This window comes from Macaca fascicularis, chromosome 4, assembly GCF_037993035.2.
Source record: "Macaca fascicularis isolate 582-1 chromosome 4, T2T-MFA8v1.1".
NCBI lineage: Eukaryota > Metazoa > Chordata > Mammalia > Primates > Cercopithecidae > Macaca > Macaca fascicularis.
Window position 1 is genome coordinate 74,894,871 of NC_088378.1, and position 26,895 is coordinate 74,921,765.

General features: G+C 36.2%; 1 protein-coding gene across 1 annotated transcript in view; it reads left to right on the forward strand.

The window, feature by feature from the left end:
• SIM1 (SIM bHLH transcription factor 1) overlaps nt 1–26,895 on the forward strand; it is a 77,435-nt gene that overhangs the window by 41,433 nt on the left and 9,107 nt on the right. Inside the window, exon 10 of the mRNA XM_005552277.5 lies at nt 2,928–3,096. Coding sequence (XP_005552334.3) covers nt 2,928–3,096 — 169 coding nt within the window. The remainder of the gene's footprint in view (nt 1–2,927; nt 3,097–26,895) is intronic.

The following is a 26,895-nucleotide window of genomic DNA, read 5'->3' on the forward strand; positions in this document are numbered from 1 at the left end:
CACAGGAAATGCCCAAGGGTGGAGGCTCTACCTCCTGTTAGAGTCCAGTTAACTTGGCTCACTGATGTCTAATGGCAGGTAGGTCAGAGGACTCATAGCCCATCTGAGTTTTTTATCGTGCAGAAAGGATATTGGGTTGCAAGTTATTAGTAGTCACTGGGGAAAACAATCTTTCTTAGTTTCATCCTTGTTATCGTCTTCCTCTTTCTTCTATGTGAAATACTGTGCAAATGGTCATTGGAATATAATAAAATATCTCTTAACTCTTGTCCTCTAGGGACTTAGAATCCGCTGAGAAAGACAAGACATAATCACTTGAAAAGTAAGGCTAGAGGTGGAAAAGGATAGTTCTTGCTTCCTTCCCCACAATACTCAGGTACCTTCTTCATGAGGGGTAGGAACTTAGTTCTTGTGTTCATTGATGTCTCCCTGTCCCCAGAACAGGGCCCCATACAGAAAAGACACTCAGTAAATATGGATTGAATAAATAGCTTTAGCAGTCAGGAAGGGCTTCATAGAGGCAAGTGGGAGTTAAGAAGAGTTTTATAGGTTAAGAAGAACCAAGAGAGTTTAAAGTCAATTTAGGGACAACTGTTTTAATGAAGTAAGGGGTAGATGAAGGAAAATTTTGAAATATTTTCAAAAAAGCAAATGGGAGCAGCATTTTGAAAGTTATTCCATTTCTGACAGAGTGCTCGGAGTCTATATGGTCCTTAAAAGGAGTTGATTAGAGCTGAAAAGCAGACCAGTGATGGGATAGGACTTCCCAGGCCTGAAAGACAAATTGCAGGTTCACTTTCTAAATTTTTACTGTTTATGTAGAAGAACATTTTTTTTTTTAAAGAAAGCTTGCATTGAGTGGATAGATTATTTGATAGGAAGCCATTGTAATTTGCTGATATACATCACTTCCCTGTGTTTTGTGGCAGTGATATGGTTGGAGCTGTTTTAGCTGGTTTCTATTCTTACTCACTTAAGAGTCTCCTTGTCTGAATTATATTTTATCCATTTTAAATTGACAAGTAAAAAATGTATATCTGTGATGTACAACGTGATGTTTTGATGTATGTATACACTGTGGAAAATCTAAATCAAACTAACATGTGCATTACCTCACATACTCATCATTATGTCTGTGTGTGTGTGTGTGTGTGTGTTTGTGTGGTGAAAATATTTTAAATCCACTCTATTAGCAATTTTCAAGTACTGAATTATACTTTTGCTTTTGCCTGATCTTGCTATAGAAGAACCAATAGGGTCAAAGAAAAGAAGATAACTGAATATTTGCTGATCACTGGATATTTGCTGATAACTGAATGTGCTGGTCACTTTTACATATATGATTTTATTAATTTATTGGGTTTTAGGCTGGGTGCAGTGGCCTACGCCTGTGATCTCAGCACTTTGGGAGGCCAAGGTGGGTGGATCACCTGAGGTCAGAAGTTCGAGACCAGTCTGGCCAACATGGCAAAACCCTGTCTCTACTAAAAATACAAAAATTAGGCAGGCATTGTGGTGGCTGCCTGTAATCCCAGCTACTTGGGGGGCTGAGACAAGAAAATCGCTTGAACCCAAGAGGTGGAATCTGCAGTGAACTGAGATTGCGCCACTACACTCCAGCCTGGGTGACAGAGTGAGACTCTGTCTTAAAAAAAAAAAAAAAAAAAAAAAAAAAAAATCAGGTTTTATATGCTTCTCAATCCAAAGACAATTAAAAATGCATGTAAAAAATTTTAAAAGGCAAACCCATTAGAGAATCAGAGAAAGTGAAAAATAAGAAAAATAAGAGAAGCCAGTGGAGTGTGTTGCACAAAATGCATGGCATGAGGACTTTGTACACTTGCTAGAAGTGATTACAAATCAGACTCAGGGCTTGGGGACTTTTGACTTTTAGTGCAAAGAGGGAAACTTGATGAGCTATATGATTCACAGTTTCATGAGATCAAAATAAATCAATTACCCAGGGGCAGCCCAGTGAGTTCCGGAACCTGAGAGAAAATTCTCCCATGAGTCTTCATAAAGAAGACTCTCTAAAACATTTTATTTTGGCTGCCAGTGGAAAGGGTTAATGTCCTCTTATGAAAACTGAGGAGTCCAATGAGATTCACTGCTGTCTAGAAGCCAGCAGAAGTTGTATCTATGGGCAGGCCAAGGCTGTCATCTTCGGCCCCTAGATATCTCAAGTATACCTTTGAAATGAGCTTCCTAAGATAAGCTTCATACCACAGTCTGCAGTTATTATGTATGTTTATTTGTTTACTGTTTCTTCTCCCCAGTGTATTATAATCCACACAAGGGCAGGGTTTATAGGTATCTTATTTATTCTTACATCCTTATGTAGCACAAAGTCTGGTGTATATTAGGAACTCAATAAATATTTATTGAATAAAGGAAGGAATGGAAAAAACGGTGGTAAAATGTACCTAAAGTAACTGAATTAACCTGTTGAGAGGAATTTTTAACTATTTATAATCCTGCTTAAACTAGTTAGCTAACTTTAAGAATGCTTTGAATGTTTACCAGAATGATTGATCTTAGAACAGCTGACAGTAGACATTCTCCTTATATTGGTGGTAGACATGCTACCAATAATCTGGTAGCATCAGATGACCACCCCACATAAGAAACCTGTAGAGTAGGTTGTTTAATTCATATCTCATCAAAGAGCTCACAGAAGTTCAGAAAATATGAATTATGTCCTTATTTTCCACTTAACTAATAAAAATAATGAGAAATACATTATTATTAGCACACTAGTTAAATATTAGGCCTTGCTAGAATAATCCAGGTGCTTGTGGAAGTTAGTTATAGGGCTAACTTTTGCTTGCCTTCTTTTCAAATATGGATTACTATCATTCCTGATGAGAGTATGCATGAATCCATTTCCTATGGTGGCTGATTAAGGGCTTTGTCCTTCCACCCTGCAGAGACACAGAATACAAAGGGCTGCAGCTCTCCCTGGATCAGATCTCAGTCTCCAAACCAGCCTTCTCCTATACCAGCAGCTCCACCCCAACCATGACTGACAACAGAAAGGGGGCCAAATCCCGGCTCTCCAGCTCAAAGTCAAAATCCAGGACTTCCCCATACCCTCAGGTAAGTGCATTGCTGTTTTGCAACTTTCTTTTGGTGACATGGTTTGAACTTGAGGTTGAGAAAGTATTAAAACTGTTTGGAATGAATTATCTAGTTTTAATAACTAAAACTTCTGTAAATCTGCAAGGTTCTCTAAACTATCTGCCTCCTTTTAAAATAACTGATAGTAAAAATTTGAAAATTTGAAAATTTGTGGTTTACTGCATTAATATAAAGGTCACGAGAGTCTGGTTGTTGTCAGAACTATAACTTCTTTGTGATTTTGAGGAGATTGATCCTGAATTTCCCTCCCACCCAGTGAGTGAAATGATGTAGCCAGCAAAATAAAATACAGGAAACAAGAGCTCGATGTAGAAAAATGAATCTTGGGACAGGAACTAAAGAAGAAGAAAATTAAAAGGGGAAGGCAAAGGAACAAGGATGCATGTTCCCATGCAATTTGAACACAGACTGGCTATTTACTAGACGGAATGAAATAAAGAGGGTCTTCCAGATGGCCGGAATGGTAGGAAAAGCAAATTCTTCTTATCTTTGCAAGGTGGAGAGAAGATGAGACCCCGAGAGATATTCCAGAAACATTGCAAGGTACAAATAGGATTCCTGGTTCTTGAAAGAAAAAAAAATTATTTTTCTGTTCAGTCACAGACATAGAAACTAGACTATGTCAAGGTGTGTACACAGCTCTCCTGGCCTGAAGGAAGTAGGACAGGACTGAGAATTACCCATTCCCAATATCCTGTGGCCACCTCACCTCCATCCTTCTCTTTTAATAGCATCATGTCAAACCTCCTGCAGTTCACTAGAGTAGCTCGGGAAATGCTTCCTGGGCTAGTATAAAACCAAACTGGAGGCTGGGCATGGTGGCTTATGCCTGTAATCCCAGCACTTTGGGAGGTTGAGGTGGGGGATCACTTGAGGTCAGGAGTTCAAGACCAGCCTAGCCAACATGGTGAAACCCCGACTCTGCTAAAAATACAAAACTTAGCAAGGCGTAGTGGCATGTGCCTGTAGTCCCAGCTACTCAGGAGGCTGAGATTGGAGAATGGCTTGAACCTGGGTGACAAAGGTTGCAGTGAGCCGAGATCGCTCCATTGCACTCCAGGATGGGTGATGGTGAGACTCCATCTCGAAAAAACAAAAACAAAACCAAACTGGTTTCTGAGTCACTTATTCATCAAGCTGACCTTTGTCATTTATTTTAAAATATGTTTTGTAAGTAAAAATGACAATCCAGTAGGTATAGAAACTATTGTTTTCTTATTTGTCAGAGTTATGTTATTCTGTTGATATCTATAAGTGTATACTATTTGAGAAAATGTTGTTCACTGAACCAGTGGTCACTAAGAGGCTGCTATTTGCTAGATTATTTTAGTGGCTTGGTGTATGAAGATGAGCACAACATGGTCTCTGCCTCTAAGAGACTTACGTCACATGGTTTGAAGTCTTCCACAGAAGATCACGCTTCTTTACTCTGGCAAAAGAAAAGAGAGTAGATGTGTGATGCCCAGATGTTTTTCAGTGTACAACTTCCATTATAAGTACTGAGCACTTAATTTATAAAACATTACATTTTAGTCAAAGTCACTGCAGAGAAGAAGCTTTTTTTTCTTTTTTCTTTTTTGTGAGATGGAGTCTTGCTCCATTGCCCAGATTGGAGTGCAGTGGTATGATCTTAGCTCACTGTAACCTCCGCCTCCTGGGTTCAAGCGATTCTTCTGCCTCAGCTTCCCAAGTAGCTGGGATTACAGGCACCCGCTACCACGCCAGGCTAATTTTTGTATTTTTAGTAGAGACGGGGTTTCACCATGCTGGCCAGGCTGGTCTCAAACTCCCGATCTCAGGCAATCTACTCACCTAGGCCTCCCAAAGTGCTGGGATTACAGAGGTGAGCCACCATACTCGGCCAGGAGCTGCTTCTTTTTATGGAACATCTAATGAGAAACTTTTCTTATTGCTCTCTTGTACCTTGGGAAGAGAGTTTTATGGTTTCTTTTTACTGCTTGGAAAGATGGATTATGGCTTTGGGTAGTTCTCTCCTTTAATATGTAGATGTGTTGGACACATAGATGAAAGAAGAATTTAAATTAGGAGGTACTAAGTAGAAGGAGTTTGTCCATTGTTATATAGAAATTAAGCCACAAAAATAAAATCTCCCTATTGGACCCCCAAATCCTCACTGTCTAGTCTATGTTTTCTTTCATGCTCAGCTCTTAACAGCTAACATTTCTATTAGTTCACTCTAACAGGATACTAAATGTTTTAACTACCATTAGTTTACCCTTTCCATGGGGTAAGGGTAGGCGGAAAGGAGTTAACTGGAAAGTTATACACGTTCTATGATTTAAAGAAAAGGAACACAGATGAGTAGAAAGTAGAAAATTTTCTTATTTATTTATTTATTTATTTATTTTTGGAGACAGGGTCTCAGTCTTTTGCCCAGGCTGGAGTGCAGTGGCAAGATCCTAGCCCACTGCAGCCTCGAACTCCTAAACTCAAGCAATACTTCCCTGTAGTACCAGCTTTCTAAGTAGCTGGTACTACAGGCACACAACAATGTGGCCCATTAATTTTAAAATTTTTAAATACTTTTTGTAGACATGGGAGTCTCACTTTGTTGCCCAGGCAGGTCTTGAACTCCCGGCTTCAAGCCATCCTCCTGCCTCAGCCTCCCAAAGTGCCCATTTTTCATTTTTTCTATCCAAAATTGTTCTTTCTTCTAGAAATGTTCTATGAAATGCACATGCACACACGTATGTCCACATAGGATTTATCTTAAAGTTTGTGTATTTGTTATTGTGGTTAATACTTACATAAACCAGTCCTTAGAATTTCAACCATATGTCTCACTTGAAATTGCACAGTCATAAATTAAGTTTACTTAACATTTATGTGCCTAGTTAAGGTTATTCTTTAATTGTGTTTAGATAATCATGGTACTAAATCAATCATTGACTGAGTTCCTCCTGCATGAGTTGTTGATAACCTAGAGATCAGAATTGGAACATGCTATCCTTGCTAGTATAGACAGACAAGAAAGCAGGCATTTACAGTGAATTCTCATAGGCTGAGAGTTTCCTCTGGGGCACACTGGAAAATTATGGTGTCCAGGGCAAACTCATCACCGTTTCTGTTGGAAGAGGCAACTTAGAAGTCCTCCATCTTGGATTTTAAATTCTCAGAATTTTTAAAAATTAGCTTCTCAAAAATCTTATCTGGTCCAAATTGTTTGTATATTGTTAAGGAATAATTCACTTTTAATTTTCATGTATCATTGCTATTACATGTCTTTGACTTAGCAGATGCTAGCTGAATACCTGCATTAAAAAGATACTTCTCTGGTCATCATGATAGTTGGGAGTTAGGGGTTGGATTAAAAAGTACTAGACTACAAAGAAGTGGTAAAAGAAATATCCTTAAGTTTTGCAGTACAGATGAAGTCATAAATTATATACTAGAATAAGTATTGTCTAGGAGATGGTATATACAAAGGACATTGCAGGTGGTATGAACCATATGGACTCTAGCCTGGCTGAGGAAGGTGTTGTGGGAGACCTGGAGTCAAGGGTAGAACTCAGGCATATGGGCATAAGGGAAAGGAAAGGGGACTTCAGGAAGCCTAGAATTATGAAGAAATGCAGGAATAAATTGTTAATGTGATTGGGTCTGAGGGTGGAGTGGAGGAGGGTTGGTGTCTTTTAATGAGCACTAAGAAGAAGTGATATATTTAGAAATATAGAGTGGTACCAACTATATGCTAGGCCAAAGAGTTTAGAGTTTGTTTTTTGGAGAACTAGTAAAGGTTTTGAACAGGAAATGAGAGGATTAATGTGATTGAAGCAAGGAAAACTATTTAGGGGACTAATTTTAATAGTCTGACGTGAGTCTATGAAGATCTAAACTAAAGTTCTCTCCTGAAATAAAAGGGACTGTAGAGGAAGAATGGATAAAATGTTTTATCCTTTGTTGCTTGTACCTTTTCTTGTCATAAATATATTCTGATCATTCATTATGGATTTAGTTGGAAATTATACTTTTAAAGCTTACTTTTAGTAGTTATTGATACACATATTAGATTCTCCTTTTTGTATTGATAGCTGCAAAATAAATTCCTTTTTTTGTGACTGAATGATAAAACTTTCAATTGTATTTAATTTTAAATATTTCTGTCCATTTTTTCAAAAATAAGGTGACAGTCTTTTTTGTTATTTACTTATTTACATATTTTTGGCATGCAAATTCACATTAAAATTTTCAAGAGGCAGTTTCCAGAGCAAAAGCAAAATTGGACTCATAGGGTAATGTCTTGTGCCTCTTTAGCTACTATAAATGGTGATTTAATGATTCTATCACTATTATTCATTAGGCTTTTTGCTCTGACTAGTATGTATCAGGCATATCTAGATTTCTAACAGATACCTAACAAATGGCAGTAATACTGCGTTTTGGAATTATGTAGGCACCCTTATACAAATATTCAAGACATGCACAAATTGTAATTTGCTACCACTGTAAGAATTAAAGAAAGAGGAGAGAAACATGCAGGGTGGCTTGCCAGTCAACAAGGACAGGTTTATTTTAGAAAATGAACCTGAGAGGGACTTCTGGCTGAGTTAGGTCAGAGCCACACTCTCTTACAGACTAAGGGTTTTTAAGGGTTCAGGGTGGGAGAGTTTATTAGAGGCTGGGACTGCTTCTGTGTCTCTTTGTTGTGCTTATCTGGGAGGGAGGGTTGTATGTCTGTTTCCATACATCTTCATGCAGCTGCAGGCATCCTCCGGAGTCGGCTTTTAGCTTCCTTATGTTAGTGAACCTGAAGGAAAAGGAATGTGCTTATTAAGGCCCACCGTTTTACTGGGGCCCATTGTATGAGGGTAAAGTTTGGCATTACCCAAGAGACTTCCCCACCACCTCCCTCTGTGCCCGAGCTGTCTTATCTTATTTTACTGTCTGCTCTTTCTGTCTGCTTGTAGTTAGAAGAGAAGTGATTTCCTTGAAATGCATGAGGCTAGAAAGGGAGCTGGAACTTAAAGTGGTGGTGTTTGTCCAAGATGATGTTGCTACTGCTCTGTCAACCACCACTCAGTTTGTCTCCATTAATAGATGAAACTTTAGGTCCCTTTCTGGTATGAGATACCCTTAGGAATGATGTTAGACTTGATTATATTATGACCACTTAATGAATGACTCAGTTATCTTTGTACCTCAAGGTATTACTGGGGACAGGAGAGGTCAAAATAAAATTGTTTTGAATGGTTTTGGAAAAATTGTAAGAAATATTACAGTTAATTTCCAAAGATTCTGCCCATAGCTACTGTGCTGCTGTATGGTAGCAATCTTACCATTATGACAGTTGTATTTTATTGTTATGACATTTGTTATGCTTATGAAAATAGCAATGTATTTTTCAGAGTTCTGTTGAATTAGAAATACTGAGTTTATATAATTTATTTCAAAGACTTTATCTGCTAGACATTGCTACAATATTTTCTGTCTATTTTAATAAAACTAGTTATAGCTACATTAACACCAGTTGGAGGTTATCTTGCCATGGTTTAGTCACGTCAATCATGAATAAATTGCCTCCTCATTCCAGAGTTTCCTTTTAAACTTCTCACTGGCATGTTTATAGTTACATTTATTACAGACAGTGCGTGCCATCCTGTTTTATTGTATCATCCTGCCCTCCTCTTGCCTTTTCCCTAGTCAGTAATAAACAATACACTATATAATTCAGTAATAACAGGGCATACAGAAGACTGTATGCTTCTGAAATCTGAAAGTATTTAATCACTTGCTACTGATACATTGTAACACTTGCAGATTTTATTCTACATCTGTTACCTTAAATAATCCCACAGAAATCTCTTAATTTTCATTGCCAGCAATCTGGCTTCCTTTCAGTGAAGGTAGAAACTCTTCCTTTGCAAAGGTTTTCTCTGATCTCAAAAATATATTAATGACTACTATGCTGAGAGACTGACTTTTTAAGTCACAGATATCAGAAGGGTCAATAATTTCTTAAGCATAGTTATCCCTTTATACATAGCACTTTGATCACTATTGATATAGATATTCCTTCATTTCATGTTTTATATGTAACACCCAAACATGTAATCCTGGACCACTAAAAACAAAAATTTTTAATGCATATTGCCAGAAAAATTCAGGTTATTTTCATAGAAAGTCTTATATTAGATAGGTGCATTTGTATTTCCTGTCCATGGATAAATTTGAGATTAGTCTTCTTCTCCTGTTGAAATTTTAGGAGATTATTAGAGTAGACCTTTATAATCTTTTTAGATGGTTTTCATAAATGAATCTCAGATTCACATTTTAGAAAACATTTTACTCAGTGGGGTGAAGCCTCTGTAGTTTGGTTTTTACTAACTCTTGCATTTAGTTAAGTACTATGATGTGCAGTAAAGTAATACAGGTGAACTCTTAAGAGACTAGGGTCTAGTTGGGCAGGCAAAGCTAACCTGTTAGAGAGGAATTATAAGATGTCATTGATCATAGGGCCTCAAGGCCACAATTTCTGCCCTTTTATTCTCTTGGCATATGACTGAGGCAAGGGGCAGACAGTGGTGTCCAGGGACTGTTGGCTTCTGCCCATCCATCCCTTTTCCCAAACAGGGTTTCTCCATGATTGCTTTATGAAATCACATTCTGTTCATACTATTCTCCATTAATTAACTTCCTTATACCCCCAAATTTATTTGTCACTATCCTGTTTTTCTAAACTGGGTCTCAGGAGGAACCAGCGTGCTTTTTTTCAAATAGGTTATAGTGAAGTCTGCTATAAAGGACACACAATCTTGCCGAGTGAATATGCATGGTAAAGGAGCACAGAGAAAGGGAACGTTTTAGGAGACAGTGCAGAAGGGTGAAGAGATGGAAGGGAACTAACAGTAGAGACAGGCAAAAGTGGTTGTTTCCAATGCAGTTTATTTAATAGAGAACTTCTTTGGCCTTCACCTTGCTTTGGAGCACAACAATATAAAATAGATATTTATGGTAGATAAAGTAGGTACATGGAATCAGATATAGGATTGTATACCTTTTTTGTTAGTTTACTTAAGTGGGTATATATGTTAGGTATAATATTTTATTGATGTTTACTATCATAACATCATAATACACACTGACACATGGCATTTAGAATGCATTCCTGATACTGAGAACTTAAAGATGACACATCTCACAAAAATTAAGTAAATGGATGGCTAGATTTAGTCACATTAGTTTTCTAAGTAAGGCGGCAGGAGTTATTGAATAAGAAAAGACCAATAAGAAGAAAAAATGAGAAAAAGTGGCATAAATGAGGAACGTGAAATTAGACCTAGCAACAATGACATGGTAAAAGGAAGAAATTTTGGGGCAGTAAAGGTAAGGTTCATGAGAACAGAAGACGTTGCCCTTAGTAACCAGATTGCCTTGGCCACCTAGAAGTCCTTAGCAGATATTGAGTGAGTGCATGAGTGAATGGATGGATGATTCCCACCGAGGTGATGGGGTAGATGGAGAAAGAAGCAGGAGAGTGATGAGACATGTTAAGTCCTGAGGATACTATCCTCACCCCAGAAAGCAGATTCAATGGGCAAATTAAAATGTAAACATTGTTTAAACACATGTAATATGTAATGAGATAAAGGAATGTGGTGGTGTCAGTGTGGTATATGTGGTGGTGGTGGTATGTGTTGGGAGTTGACCTGCCCTTCCAGCAATGATCTGGAGGCAGGAGTTGGAAGCAGATAGTGAGAGAACCAATAGCCCCTAGTCTTAGAGAGCTCACATGTTAAGGGGAGTTATCAGCAGGATTGGGTTTATCCCTGTTTACAAGATTTGCAGAGGGGCTGCAAGATGACAGTTAATAAACTCCTGGTGTACTTGGGTGCCCCTTCAAGGACCAGACTCATGCTCACTCTGAATACCCTGCTGTGATTTTCTTTCTTTCTTTCTTTCTTTCTTTCTTTCTTTCTTTCTTTCTTTCTTTCTTTCTTTCTTTCTTTCTTTCTTTCTTTCTTTCTTTCTTTCTTTCTTCCTTCCTTCCTTCCTTCCTTCCTTCCTTCCTTCCTTCCTTCCTCTTTCTTTCTTTCTTTCTTTCTTTCTTTCTTTCTTTCTTTCTTTCTTTCTTTCTTTCTTTTTCTCTCTTGTTCTTTCTCTTTCTTTCTTTCTTTCTCTCTTGTTCTTTCTCTTTCTTTCTTTCTTTCTCTCTCTTTCTTCTTTCTTTCTTTCTCTCTTTCTTTTTCTTTCTTTCTTTCTCTTTCTTTCTTTCTCTCTTGCTTTCTCCTTCCCTCCCTCCCTCCCTCCCTCCCTCCCTCCCTCCCTCCCTCCCTCCCTTCCTTCCTTCCTTCCTTCCTTCCTTCCTTCCTTCCTTCCTTCCTTCCTTCCTTCTTTCCTTCCTTCCTTTCTGACAGAGTCTCGCTCTGTCGCCCAGGCTGGAGTGCAGTGGCACTGTCTTGGCTCACTGTAACCTCCACCTCCAGGGTTCCATCGATTCTCCTGCCTCAGCCTCTCTAGTAGCTGGGATTACAGGCACCCACCACTACGGCCAGCTAATTTTTGTATTTTTAGTAGAGACGGGTTTCCCCATGTTAGCCAGGCTGGTCTTGAACTCCTGACCTCAGGTGACTACCCACCTTGGCCTCTCAAAGTGCTGGAATAACAGGCGCAAGCCACCATACCCAGCCCAAGCTGTGATTTTCTATGCTTTCGCCCATTTGATCTTCTTCCCCTCATTGCCCGTGTCCTGGGAGGTCCCTCAGCCTGGATGATTGTAACAGCATCTTAATTTTCTCCCTATTTTGGAAAATTTTCCTCCCCAGTCTGCCATGTCTCCCAGACCATGATCAGAGACCACTGCCCTAGCTGTTCCTCAAGGTCATTTATAATTGGGCCCTAAATAACCTTCCTCACATTCTCTCTTGTTGGTCCCCTACCTGAACTTTGTGATCTAGGCAGACCGGTCTACTCACTGTTTGATGAATGCCTTGTCTTTTTCTGCCCCCATGCTTGTGCCTATGCATTTATTTCTGCATGCATTGCCCCTATTTTTCAAAATTCTGCTTAAGGTCCAGATTGAGAACCACCTCTTTCATAAAATATTGCTGAGTTATATTTCTCCTTTGGACCCCTATTTAGAATAATTTGCCTTCTACTGCCTTCTAGACATGTCATATCTCCTCTCTTGGACTATAATCTCTTTGAAAGTAATGACACGTCTTTTTTATATCCACCTCCCCCCAACTCCATTCCCCAGCATCCACATATTTACTCACTAAATGGTAATAGAATTAATGAATAAATAAATAAATTTTAAAAGTATGGGGACACTTTGTTAATTGTCTGTGGAGATATTAAAAACCCCAAGAGGAAGGGAACATACTGCTGCTAAGAAATTTATAACCTCTGTAAAGAGACAAAACAACCTAGGGATGGTCTGCAAATGCCACATCCTGTAATAAAAATCAAACACCTAAGTGCTGAGGAGGAATTAGATGTGGTGGAATCTAAGGGTTCTTTTGAGAGTAAAACTTTGAACAAGCACTCTCTGTCTCATACTCCAGGGACAGAGAACCATCCATTTCCAGTCCTGAGCTGGGCTTTCTAGTCTTCTTGTCCTCACTGTCATCTCCAGTACAAAATGGAAATATGTGACAGCTGATATTTACTTTGTGTGTGTGTTTTGATAATAAAATACTTGCACTGGCAGTTGAGTGACTGTGTAGGAAATGCCATTTGACCCTATATTCCATCTCAGTTACCCGTGTTTATGGGCTCAGCCCTAGTTCCAGGGCTCAGTTCTCATGATAACTAGTCTCTTTCTAGATTACATTCTTACTATTATTCTACTAGTTTATATACACTTTTTGTTCTACATCTTTAATAGTGTTGTGCTTATGAAACATAGATTTTCTCCACAATAAAGGGAAAGTATCTCAAACTATTTTCTGTTTGTTTGGCTTGGTTTTTGATCTTATGGACACAAAAGGCCTTGTGAGGGTCATGTTCCTTCATAATGTTTCTCAACTCTTGTCCCCTCCTCACTGTCTTTGCCTGGTTCCAGGCTCTCTGGAACAGGACATCACATTTAGAGAACCTAATCTGCCTCTTTATTGTTCTTTTGGTCTCTGATCATTCCTGCTGGGGTAAGATTCCTGAAATATGATTTTCATTATGCCTTACCTTGTCTGCTTAAATACCTACAGAGTCACCTCATTGGTTGTAGTATGACATCCAATCTTGACAGTCTGGCCCATTGCCTGCCTCACTCTACCTACTTCAGTCCACCTGCCAACCCCCGCCCCCTTGTCAGCACTCCACTCTAGCTAGAGTCTGTTAACTCTGTGTGAGGATAACTTGCTTCTCAAATCCTATCCACCCATCAAAGCACAGCTGCAGCTCCGCCTCTCATCCCCACAGATTCCTGGATATAAGTCATAATTTATGTTCAACATGTCACTATTCCATAGTGTAGCATGGTTTGGATCTGGGGAACGGTTAGTTTCCAAAAAGAAATCAGGCAGTGGGTGGAGCAACTGTGCTAAATCAAATCGGAAGCCTCTGCTTCTGGCTTAATGGAAGTGAAACTGCAATTTGTGATTCTGCTCCCCAGCTGAAAAGAAGAGAAGAGCAAAATGGCTGAATCTACTATCAAAATGTATCTAGGGAAATTTATTTTAACAAAATCGATGGAATAAAGTATTATTAAAACTGAACAGTAAATTTAAAGAGAGCAATGCCTCATTTGACAGTTTATGGTGGCATTTGACCCTTCTAGAGTTAATAAAGTTGAATTTGAGTATCTTTAGCTAAGAAATGTAGATTCCTTTAATTCTTCCTTCTTTCACAGATTTTTAGGAAACCGCCTTAGTGTATTACAGGGCATTGAATTGCTTTGTTTTTCTGTAAGGTCAAGGTTCTGATGCAGAATATACATTTTTCTCGAGCTCATGCAGAACGTTTTCCAGATAGTCATATGTTAGTCCACAAATCAAGTCTTAATAAATTCAAGAAGGTTGGCCTTACATCAAGTATAATATACACTGACTACAGTGGTATGAAACTAAAATAAGTAACAGGAGGAAAATTGAAAAAATTGCAATTTCATGGAAATTAACAAACTCCTGAACAACCAATGGGTCAGAGAATAAATAAAAAAGGAAATAAAAAATATCTTGAGATGAATGAAAATGGGAACACAACATATAAAAATGTCTGGGTTGCAGCAAAAGCAGTTTTAATAGGAAAGTGTATAAACACTTACATTAAGAAAAAAACAAAGATCTCATATAACCCAACTTTACACCTAAAGGAACTATAAGGTAAAGAACAAACTAGACCCAAGTTTAGCAGAAGGAAGGAATTAATAAAGATTGGAGCAGGAATACATGAAATAGAGAATGGAAAACAATAGAAAAAATCAACAGAAGTAAAAGTTGGTTTTTTGAGAAGATCAACATAATTAACAAATCTTTAGCTAGACTAACCAAAAAAAATGACAGGGGACACAAATAAAAAAATTATAAATGGAAGAGGAAATATAATTGATACTACAGATATATCAAGGATTATAAGAGACCCCTATGAACAATTATATGCTAACAAATTGGATAACTTACTCTTCTGGATACATTTCCAGAACATACAGCCTACCAAGACTGAATCATTAAGGCATAGAAAATCTGAACACATTAATAATGTGTAAGGAAATTAAATCAATCATCAAATCCCTCCTAACAAAGAAAAGTCTAATATCAGATGACTTCACTGGTGAATTCTACCAAACACTTAAAGAATTAATGCCAATCTTTCTCAAATTCTTTCAAAAAATTGAAGAAGAAGGAACATTTCCAAACTCATTTTACAAAGCCAACAATGCCCTGATACTGAAGCCAAAAAGGACACCACAAGAAAAGAAAATAACATGTCAGTATCCCTGGTGAACACAGACACCCAAATTCTCAACAAATCACTAGCGAACAAAATTGAACAACATGTTGAAAGGATCATACACCATGATCAAGTGGGATTTATCCCTGGGATGCAAGGTTGGTTCCATCCACAAATCAATACATGTTATATACCACATTAACTGAATGAAAGATAAAAATCATGTGATCATCTCAATAGATGCGGAAAAAGCATTTGATAAAATTCAACATCCTTTCATGATAAAAATTCTCAACAAATTAGTATAGAATAAATATAACACAACATAATAAAGATTACATAGGGCAGGCCCACAGCTAACATTATACTCAATGGTGAAAAGCTGAAAGCTTTCCCTCTAAGACCAGAAACAAGAAAAGAGAGAAATAGAAAAAAAATTCTCAAATTCATATAGAACCAAAAAAGAACCCGAATATCCAAAGCACTATTGAGAAAGAAGAACAAAGATGAATGCATCACACTTCCAGACTTCAAACAATATTATTATACAAAGCTATAATAATCCATACAATAACAGTACCAGAATTAAAACAGACACCCCAGTGGAGCAGAATAGAGAGCCCAGAATTAAACCCACGTATATATGATCAACTAATATTTGACAAAGATGCCAAGAATGCAAAATGGGGAAAGGATAGTTTTTTCAATAAATTGTGCTGGGCAAACCAGATATCTACATACAAAAGAATGAAATTGAGCCCTTATCTTAGACAACTCACAAAAAGTAACTTGAATGGATTAAAAACTTAAATGTAAGGCCTGAAACTATAAAGTTTCTAGAAAAAACATAGGGAAAAAGGTCCTTGACATAGGTCTTGACAGTGATTTTTCAGATATGACACCAAAAGCATTGACAACAAAAGCAAACATAAATCAATGGGAGTACATCAAACTAAAAACTTCTACATAGCAAAGGAAATGATATAATGAAAATGCAGCCTTTGGAGTGAGAGAAAATATTTGCATATCATATATCTGGTAAAGAGTTAATATCACAAACATATGAGGAACTTGTATAACTCAATAGCAAAATAAACAAAAAAGAAAAGCAGAAAAAATAAAGAAAAGAAGAAGGAAATATTTGATTAAAAATGAGCAAAGGACCTGAATAGACCTTTTCCTGAAGAAGGCATACAAATGGTCAACACGTACATGAAAAGGTGCTAAACATCACTAATCATCAGAGAAATGCAAATCAAAGCCTCAATGAGATATCACCTTGTACCTGTTAGAATGGCTATTATTAAAAAAGACAAGAGGTAAGTGTTGACAAAGATGTGTAAAAAAGGGAAAGCCAGGCACTGTTAGTAAATTGGTACAGCCATTATGGAAAATGGTATGAAAGGTCTTCAAAAAATTAAAAATAGAACTATGATACAATTCAGCAACCTCACTTCTTATATACCTGAAGGAAAAAAATCAGTATGTTGAGGAGATGTCTGCACTCCCATGTTCGTTGCAGTGTTATTCAAAATGAAGACATGGAAACAACCTAAATGTTCATTGATGAATGAGTGGATTAAAAAATATATCTATGTACAGTGAAATATTATCCAGCTACAAAAGAAGGAAATTCTGCCATTTGCAGCAAAATAAATCAACCTGCTAAGTGAAATACGCCCGATAAAGAAAGATGAATACTATATGATTTCACTTATGTATGGAATACTGTATGAATGGATTAAAAAGTGTATATATATATATATACAATGAAATATTATTCAGCCACAAAAGAAGGAAACTCTGCCATTTGCAACAAAATGGTTATTCATGCTAAGTGAAATAAGCCACATAGAGAAAAATGAATACTTACATGTAGATTACACTTATATGTAGAATCTAAAAAATGTAGAATATTCTATATGTAGAATATACGTGATTTCACTTATATGTAGAATCTAAAAAAATCAAACTCATAGAAACAGAGAATGCTAGTTGTCAGGGCTTGGAGGGTGGGGGAAATGGGGAGATGTTGATCAAAAGGGTACAAACTTTCAGGTATAAGATGGATGTGTTCTGGGGATCTCATGTAGAGCATGGTGACTATAGTTAATAATATTGTATTGTACACTTGAAAGTTGCTAAGAATAATGTTAAGTTTTCACACCACACACACACAAAAGGTAATGATGTGAGGTGACGAATGTGTTAACAAACTTGTTTGTGGTATTCATTTCACGATGTACAGTTACATTAAGTTTATGGTGCTGTATACCATAAATGTATACAATTTTATTAGTCAATTATACTGCAGTAAGGCTTGAGGAAAAGTTCTGATATCTATTGTTTAATATAGTTTATATTATTTTAGTTTTCCTCATGTTTACTGTACTGGACTTAGAAGAAGAAAAGGTAGACTTATCCTTCCATTCACAGTTGCTCAACTTGGTGGAGGGCCGTTAAGCTTCAATTTCTTTTTACAAAATTACAAATCCGATAGACCTCCTCTTTCAGTGTGCAGAAAGTTGGTAATATGCCTGCCAATCTGTTGGCCTAGTTCTAGGACATTCCCAAGAACAGCTTGGGCAGTCCATGCTTTGTCCAAACACAGAATAAAGCAGTGGAAGACCAAACAAAGCTGCAACGAGGGGTTGGAGCAGGTGGCACCACCTGTACCCATCTAATTCAAACCCATTTAATCTGCCACTTATATGTGAAAATCAGAGAGTGAGTCAGAGCATCAGTGAAAGGAGCAAAGTGATTGTGGCACATGCCTGAAACCCATCATGGAAGATGGGCTACTTTAAATTAAAATTAGTACTACTGGTTCTGGAAATCCAGGATTTTACCCAGTAGGCTAGAACTATTTCTATATTATCTATGCCAGTTGGAATATACTTAATCATTTACAGTCATGGATGCCATGACATAAAGGACTTAATTAAATATTTATTCTAATTTGTTGTTACCTGATTAAAATTTTCAGTGCAATGAAAATGCTTGTAAGTCTTTAAGACTTCACCTTTGATTTACAAAACGGATAGATTGTAGATTTCATGGTTTGGGAACAACTCTCTCCATACAGAATCCTATAGGAGATTCCTTATAGTGTTACACTGAAGGAAACCCAGCCCTGGATCCTGCGTGCTGATTCCCTTCCAGCTGCACATCACCCTGACAGCTAATGAGATGTTGACTATGGTTACTTTTCTGTGAGAAAAATGAGTTAACCAAATCCCAGGAACATTTTTGTAACTTTTTTGGGGGGTGGGGTGGATTAAGAGAAGGCCTATGACATTTCAAACCACATTTGAGGCATATTTTTAAAACTTCCCATGTTTCTACTTCATGAAATATATCAGAGAATTTACAGGTATAAAAGCTTTCTTGCCAGAATGTTTCTTTTGAGCTAAATATGACTAAAATGTGGATAAAAGGTAAAAAAGTCACAATAAATAATAGATTAAACTATAAATGAATCAAATTATAACATAATGGGGGAAAATCTTGTGAATAAATACTTTAAAATTGATTTTGGGAAGCTGATAATTCATGCTATTCTTTAAAATGAAGGAAGAAATGGCCAAAATATTTAAAACTTCTATTAACTGAATTTTGATTCAGTATTTACCATCTAATTATTTATAGTATAAATGGGTATATTTACTGCTCAGTTCCTCTAGCCAAATTATCTTCAACTCTGGAATGTGACTCAAGATTGATATAATTTTTCTTTTAGAATATATTCTCCAACTTTTCTTGAAGTTTTTTTAAAGCTTAATTCTTTAGGAACTATATGTAATTGAATTAAATTTCACAAACATATCTCAGGAGGGTTCTTTTCCAATGCTAAAAATTTGTGAGACTTGTCTAGAAATCAAATTATACTTAGTTTTTATTAATATATATTAGATTAGATTTATTCTTGCTGTTTATTAATAAGGTAATAAATTAGAAATGAAATGACAGCAAACATTTCTATTATTTGTAGGAGTGCAGGAATGTGGAAAATAATTTCTACTTGATATTCTCTTTGCAGTTTTATTTAGTTGTGTTTTCTAGGTACTAAAATTTTTCCAGTTAGAAATAAACTTTATTATTTGACTGCTGTTCAGTTACATTATCACAGGCACATGGTTTCCATCAACCTCTCAGATTAGCAAAATAAGTTGCATTATTGTCATTTAAAAATACATTTGATTCTGATATTAGTTTTTCTCTTACTCCTGTGTTTATCCTTGAGAAAACTCCTGGCAATTTCCAATGTGTGTAAGTCAAAGCCATTCTTTATAGTAAACAGGACTCCTGTTTGAGGGAAGCATCCCGAGAAGTGGGGTTATTTTAATGGACATGCTGTATTACTTTAATCTAACCCTTTCACCATCTGTTCTTCCCATAACAGTGAATGAAAAAAAAGAACATATTTTATGTTTCAGGGTTACATTAGTAAAAGAAAAAAAGATAAAAGTGATTTAAAAGCATGCATATGTTCTTAGTACAATGCAGTCTGCATCTGTGATTTTTTTTTTTCTCATGGTTCAGACACAAATCAAGAGGAAAGCTGCTCATGCCTGATAGAGTGAAAGTTTTTCATGAAAAACAGGACTTTACCAGAAGAGGGTCTCTTTATATATTTTACAGCTATAAATGATAAAAACCTCAATGAGCTGCCAGAATAAAAATAGATAACTGTGACATCTATTGTTAGAACATCTGGCATTTTTCCTGGGCTGGGTGGTTGCTGCCACATCCAGATGAATGCAGAGCACCTGTCTGGAACATGCTGTTGAAGCAGGAATGAATCTTATGACCGTAATTAAAAGAAGAATATCTATGGGTGTACTTGTGGTAGGAGACTGTTTGAGTGATTAGAGGACATACGTAAGGGTGTGTGGGGATTAAGGGGTGTGGAGGATGGAGAAAGTCCCCTTTGTAAAAAGATGCTTGGGAACCTGAAATCTATTACTGCATAGAGGGTAGGACACTGTTGTCTTTATTATCTAAGTACAGTATATCAAAGCATGGGACAGTGAAAAGAGTAAGGGTTCTGGAATTACATGTCCCCTCTTAAACTTCGTAATTCTGCAACTTTGGGCAAAATTTTTTTGAACTTTATTTGTTATGTCTGTAAAGGGATTAATAATATTGTAAAGATGTTGTTAGCATTTAATAAAACAATGTCTATGGAATCTGCATAGTGACTAATGCATAGCAAGTGTTTTATAATGGTAACTATTGCTGTGATGGGTATTAGTTAGCATAAGAAGATAATATAGTAAGTTGCTACTTAATAAGTCACAGTTCTTTTCCTTTTTCCTAAATAACCTATTTACTAAAGGAAACAGTAATGTTTTCCTTCTTTGAACTCCTAAACTATTTTGTTTTCCTCTCTGTTCAGGTCTTTGCCTTTTCTAAATTGTATTAAAGTTATGTTCTGTTCATTGTTTATATCCCTCTTAATGTGAACATCTTGAAGGTGGGGCTGTATTTCTCCTATTACCTGGCATGCTGCCTTGCAAATAGCAGTCACTCAATAAATATTAGAATGAATGTTAGAATGAATTTTTGTAAATAGATCCCATTGGGTGCATATTAAGCCCCGAGGGATGGCTCAGGCCTTTAACCTGATGAACTATCAGTCTCTTCTAGAAGGAAGGATTCTGTTATAAGCTGAATTCCAGAGGAGAGCTGGGGGACTGTGGATGTCATCTGAAATCCAGTTTTGGCAGTCATTTGAGCTCTTTGCTTGCCAGCCTCAGTCCACCTTTGGTGGATGGCATTTGGTTGCATGTTTCATGAGAACAAGAGCATCCATCATCTGACTCATATTTTAATTTGCAAAATGAATGCTTGTTTTGAAAATTAAAACTTAAATATGAAATTGAGGTAAATTAAGGTGCATAGTATTCAGAATGACAAAAAATTTTCTAAGAAGAAAGAGGTTTCAGCAAAATTAAAGCTAGATTTTCACTGAACTTTCTTACTTGATTGGCATAATCTAATGAAAATAAAGGAATCATTCAGTTTCTCAGCTTCAAATATAGGAGAAAACATTATTATCTTTTCAAAGAAAGAAGAGGAAATACTCTCTAACTCATAAAGCATGACTGTTTTACTTAAAAATAGTGTCAATACCAAGAAAGGCTAGGAGAACTATCCACAGGCTTGCATTAAACCTAACTGACCACGATTCTCCCTCCTCTCCACTCTTAAGACACGTCTTTAGGCTCTTAATCAAAGTGTAAATGATAAAAACTGTTGGTACCAAACTACTTTCCAGCTTTGAAAACTGCAGTATTTGGAAGAAAAGGCCCCAGTATTTAGATGACTGGCTAGTGGCCTGATTGCTTTCTGCAGTTGGGAATATTGATTTTTTTTAACCCTTTAACATATATATCTTATCTTTTACCTGCCTATAAGATGGTACTGAAAACATGGTTTTTCTAGACAATATAGTCTATGGCAGAAAATAATTTTTACAAGATGGTAACCACTTCTGTTTACCTAAGTGAAAGTGATTAATCAATGACCTTTACTTGACACATGCATATCTGTACCATTTGTATTTTTTAGTGCTGTTATATGTATTATTTATTTGATTCTTACTGCAATCCTATAAGGTAGTGTGTTCCTGTTCTACAAATGGGAAAACCAAGGCCCAAGAAAAGTGATCCTTTGCACGAGTCATATCAAATGGCAGTAGATCAGGATGCGCCCATGTCTGAATCCAAGGTTTATTTGTACTGAAATTCCTGGTTGATAACTTTATATTTTCATATGCAAAATATTAATAGTCAGAAATAAAAACAAAGGTATTTAAACAATTAAATTATAGCTTTATTAAAACAAGTTTCCATTTCTTCAGAAAAATGTTGTTTAAGAAAAGGCTTTGTCCGAAATGATTGTATAAAAATAAGATATGTTTACTATATGGGATTTTTCTGATGTTCAAATATTTATTTTAAAATGATTACATACTTCAAGAAAAGTTGCAAGAATAGTATAATTGTACACTAGGTTCACCAGTGCTTAGCATTTTGCCACATTTGCCTTATCATTTTTTTTCTCTTTCCCTTCCCTCTGCCCTCATTATTATTTATTTTTTTGAACCATTTTAGAGTAGGTTACATATATCATGCCTCTACCTAAATCTTAATACATCGATGTGTATTTCCTAAGGACAAGAATAGTCTCTTATATAACCACAGCACAATTATCAATATCAGAGTATTTAACATTCATAAGATGATTTTTATCTAATCTTACAGGTGTAAGATGTAAGATTTCTCCAGTAATGTCCCTAATAGCATTTGTTATTTCCTCTCTAGTACAAGACTCAGTCCCGGAATCTATATTACATTTAATTTTCATGCCCCTTTCATCTCCTTTAATCTGAATAGTTCTTTAGCCTGGACTTTTCTTTCATGTTATTGGCATTTTTGAAGAACACAGCCCAGTTATTTTACAGAATGTTCTTCAGTTTGAGTTTGTGTGCTGCCTCTTCATGGTTAGATTCTGGTTATACATTATCCACTGGAATACTTCATCAGTGAGGTTGTGTCTTCAGAGTGTCTGTCACATCCAAAGGCACATAATGTCCATCTGCTCTGACTTGGTTGGTGATGTTAATTTTGATCACCTGGTGAAAGTATCATTTGGTTTCTTTACTGTATAACTTTTTTTTTCCCCTTCTAATTAAAAAGCAATCTGTGGGGAAACCCTTTAAGACCATAAAAATAGCCTATTTCTCAACAGTTCTTCCCCGAGATTTATCATCCATGATCATCTGTGCCCAAATAAATCTTTACCGAGGTGATTGCAAAATGTTTATTTTCTAACTCAACTACTCCCTCCGTATTTATCAGTTGGCACTCTCCTGTAAGGAAGATTCGTTTATGTTTCCCTATTTATTAGCTAGTTTGTTTATCAGTTTGGACCCATAGGTTTATTTAGTGGGTTACAATTTATTCATTACTGTCGTTTACTTTTGCTTAAGTTTTTCTGTATTTGGCCAGAGGGATTTCCTTCCAGCTGTCTCCTGTGTCGTTTTGATATGTCCCTATCATTCCTATGTAAAGCTATTCAAAACTGTGGATCTCATAGGTCTGGATATGTAGCTTTTACCTACAGAATTCTGTATTTGATTTACATAATTTGTGGTTGCCTATTTTCCCCAAAGGTTATTTAAAAGTTTTTTTTTTTTTTTTCGGGTCAAAGGGGTTTTTTTTAAATTTTGTTTTTAATTTCCATTTTCATGCATTGTGATCAGAGGGTGTTGTTTGTATTTCTATTCCATGAAATTTGCTGAAGTTTTCTTTGTGACCTAATATTTGCTCCATTTTGATGATTGGGCATCTACATCAAGAAGGTTTCTTCTTTATTATCAGTATTTGAAGTGATATATAGCCATACAATTTAACTGATTGATTTTCGTTTTTTTTAAGTCTTCTGTAGTCTTTATTATTTTTAAAATTCACTTTACTCTGTTACTGAGAGTGGTATGTTAGTCTTTTATTTGTCAGTGTTTCTATATCTCCTTTGTATCTCCTAAGCTTCATATAGATGGCATTGCAATGTTATTTGATGCATAAATATTCATAACATTTCTATCTTCATTGTGAATTCTGGCTTTTAGCAACATAAAATGTCTTTTGTTATGTTTGTTTTATTTACTGCTTTTTTTTAAGGCTAAATTCTACTTTGCTTGGTTTTACAATCCAAACTCTTGGTTTCTTATTGTCTACATTTGCTTTGTTTATGTTTGCCTTTTCCTTTAGTTTTAGCCTTTTGAAACTGTTTCAGGTATGTCACATGATCAGTATAGAATTGGGTTTGCTCTATAAATTATCAGAAAATTCTTTTTTAAAATTGGTGATTTAAGCCAATTCACATTTATTGATGGGTTTGATATGTTCGATTCACTGCTGTCATATTATTTAATATTTACTGTATGCATTATGCTATATTTAATGTGTTTTCTTGATTTGTCTATTTTTCTGTTTTTAATCAAATTGTAATTTTGATATATTTCTAAATTAAAATGCAGGTATCACAGAAAGTGCCCATTTACTCATTATCTGGTTTCCCCAGTGGTAACATCTTGCAAAGCTGTAGTACAGTATCACAACCAGGATATTGCATTGTTACTATCATCATATAGAACAATTTCACTACCACAAGGATTCCTCATGTTGCCTTTTTACGACCACATCTACCTCTCTCCTGCTCCTGCTTTTGTCATTAGCCTCAGCAAGCACTAATCTGTTCTTCATATCTGTAATTTTGTCATTACAAGAATGTTGTAGAAATGGAATCATACAGCCTTTTGGAATTGACTTTTTTCACTCAGCATAATTCACTGGAGATTCATCCACATTGGTGCATGTATCAATAGTTCATTTTTTTAATTGTTGTTTTTGGTTATTAAAAATAAAGCTATGACAACAACAAAAGAAACTCAATTAAAAAATGGGAAAAGGACTTGAATAGACATTTCTCCAAAGATTTACAAATGACCAATATGCATGCGGAATGATGCTCAACATTGCTAATCATTAGAGAAATGCAAATCAAAACTGCAATGAGACACTATCTCACACACATTAGGATGGCTACCACTACTACTGCTACTACACACACACACAAAATAACAAGTGTTGGTGAGGATGTAGATAAATTGGAACCCGTTGTACTATTGACGGGAATGTAAAATGGTGCAGCTTCTATGAAAAACAGCATGGCAGGTCCTCAAAGAATTCAAAATAGAATTGTCGTATGATGCAGCAATCCCATTTCTGGTTATATACCCTAAAGGATTAAAAACAGAGTCTCAAAGACATATTTGTACATCCATGTTCATAGTAGCTTCATAGCCAAAAGGTAGAAGCAACCCAAATGTCATCAATGGGTGAATGGATAAGCAAATTGTGGTATATACAATAGAACACTCTCCAGTTTTAAAAAGGATGGAAATTTTAACACCTGTTTCAACATGGAAGAACCTTGAGAACATAATGCTAAGTGAAATAAACCAGTCACGAAGAGACAAATACTCTACAAATTTCCTTATGTGAGGTACCTAGAATAGTCAAAGTAATAGACACAGAAATTAGAATGGTGTTGTTAGGAACCGAAGGGAAGAGGGAATGGGGAGTTATTGTTTAATGGGTACAGAGTTCAGTTTGGTAAAATGAAGAGTTCTGGAAATGAATAGTGGTGATGGTTGCATGGCACCATGCATGTACTTAATGACACTGAACTGTATACTTAGAAATGGATGATAGTAAATTTTATGTTATGTGTATTTTGCCACATTGAAAAAGAAAGGAAACAATTAAAGTGGACTTGGAAGTGCAGAGAGGTAGTTGCTATAAATATTTGTGTGCAAGTTTTATATGAATATAGTTTTTATTCCTCTGGGATAAATGTCCAGGATTACATGTGGTAATTGCACATTTAGTTTTTAAGAAGCTGCCAAACTGTTTTCTAGAGTAAGTACACCATTTTATATTCCCATCAGCATTGTATGAGTGATCCAGTTTTCCTACATCTTTGCCAGCAATTGGTGTTGTCATTATTTTTTATTTTAGCCAACCTGATAGGTGTATTGTGATATTTCATTGTGGTTTTAATTTGCATCTTCCTAGTCACTAATGATGTTGAACATCTTTTCATATGATTATTTTCCATCTGTATATCCTACCCAGTGAAGTGCCACTTCATATCTTTCACCATTTTTTCTTGTTCTTGTTGAGTCTTGGGAGTTCAGTATATACTCTAGAGGCTAGTCCTTTGTTAGATATGTAGTCGGTAAATGCTTTATCCCTTCCTATAGCTTGTCTTTTCATCCTCTTAATGGGGTCTTTTTTTTTTTTTTTTTTTTTTTTTGAGATGGAGTCTCGCTCTGTCACCCAGACTGGAGTAGAGTGGCCGGATCTCAGCTCACTGCAAGCTCTGCCTCCCGGGTTTACGCCATTCTCCTGCCTCAGCCTCCCGAGTAGCTGGGACTACAGGCACCCGCCACCTCGCCCGGCTAGTTTTTTGTATTTTTAGTAGAGACGGGGTTTCACCATGTTCGCCAGGATGGTCTCGATCTCCTGACCTCGTGATCCACCCGTCTCGGCCTCCCAAAGTGCTGGGATTACAGGCTTGAGCCACCGCACCCGGCTGATGGGGTCTTTTTTGGAGCAAAAATTTTTAATTTTGATCTAGTTTAATTTATCTTTTTTTTCTTTTATGGATTCTGTTTTTGTTTTCAAGTCTAAAATCTCCTTACCTAGTCCTAGACCTTGAAGATTTTCTTTTATGTTATTCTCTAAAAGTTTTATAATTTTATGTTTTACATTTAAGTCTGTGAACCTTTTAAGTTATTTTTTTATATAAGCTGTGACACTTAGGTTGAGATTTATTTGATTTTTGCCTATGAATATCCAATTACTCTAGCACCATTTGCTGAGAAGTTTATGTTTCCTTCACTGAATTGTCAAAAATCAGTTGAGCATATTTGAAGTTTGTCACATTTTCTGCCTCCAAGTAATGCTGATAGTATGGGTAATGCGTGACTTAATTTGTGCTTCTTAATGACTTTATAGGTTTTGAGGGCAGAATGTGTGGACAGATCCAGATTACAGTGGTTGCCATTATCCTTCAAACTCAGAAGCCTCTAGAATGCAATAATTTATTGACCAAAAGGCAGCATGTAATTCCTAATGAAATTGTGTCATAACGGGATACTTGGAGGAAAAATAGGCATTATAGTAAAATTATAATTTACACAATAACTTTCTTTTTATAATTATGACAATAAAAATTTATAGACTTGGATTATTGTTCTCAATAATTATCTTCTTCCAATAACTGAGATGTAGGGACAAGCACAGGACTCAAACATTTCAACACTAAAAAGGA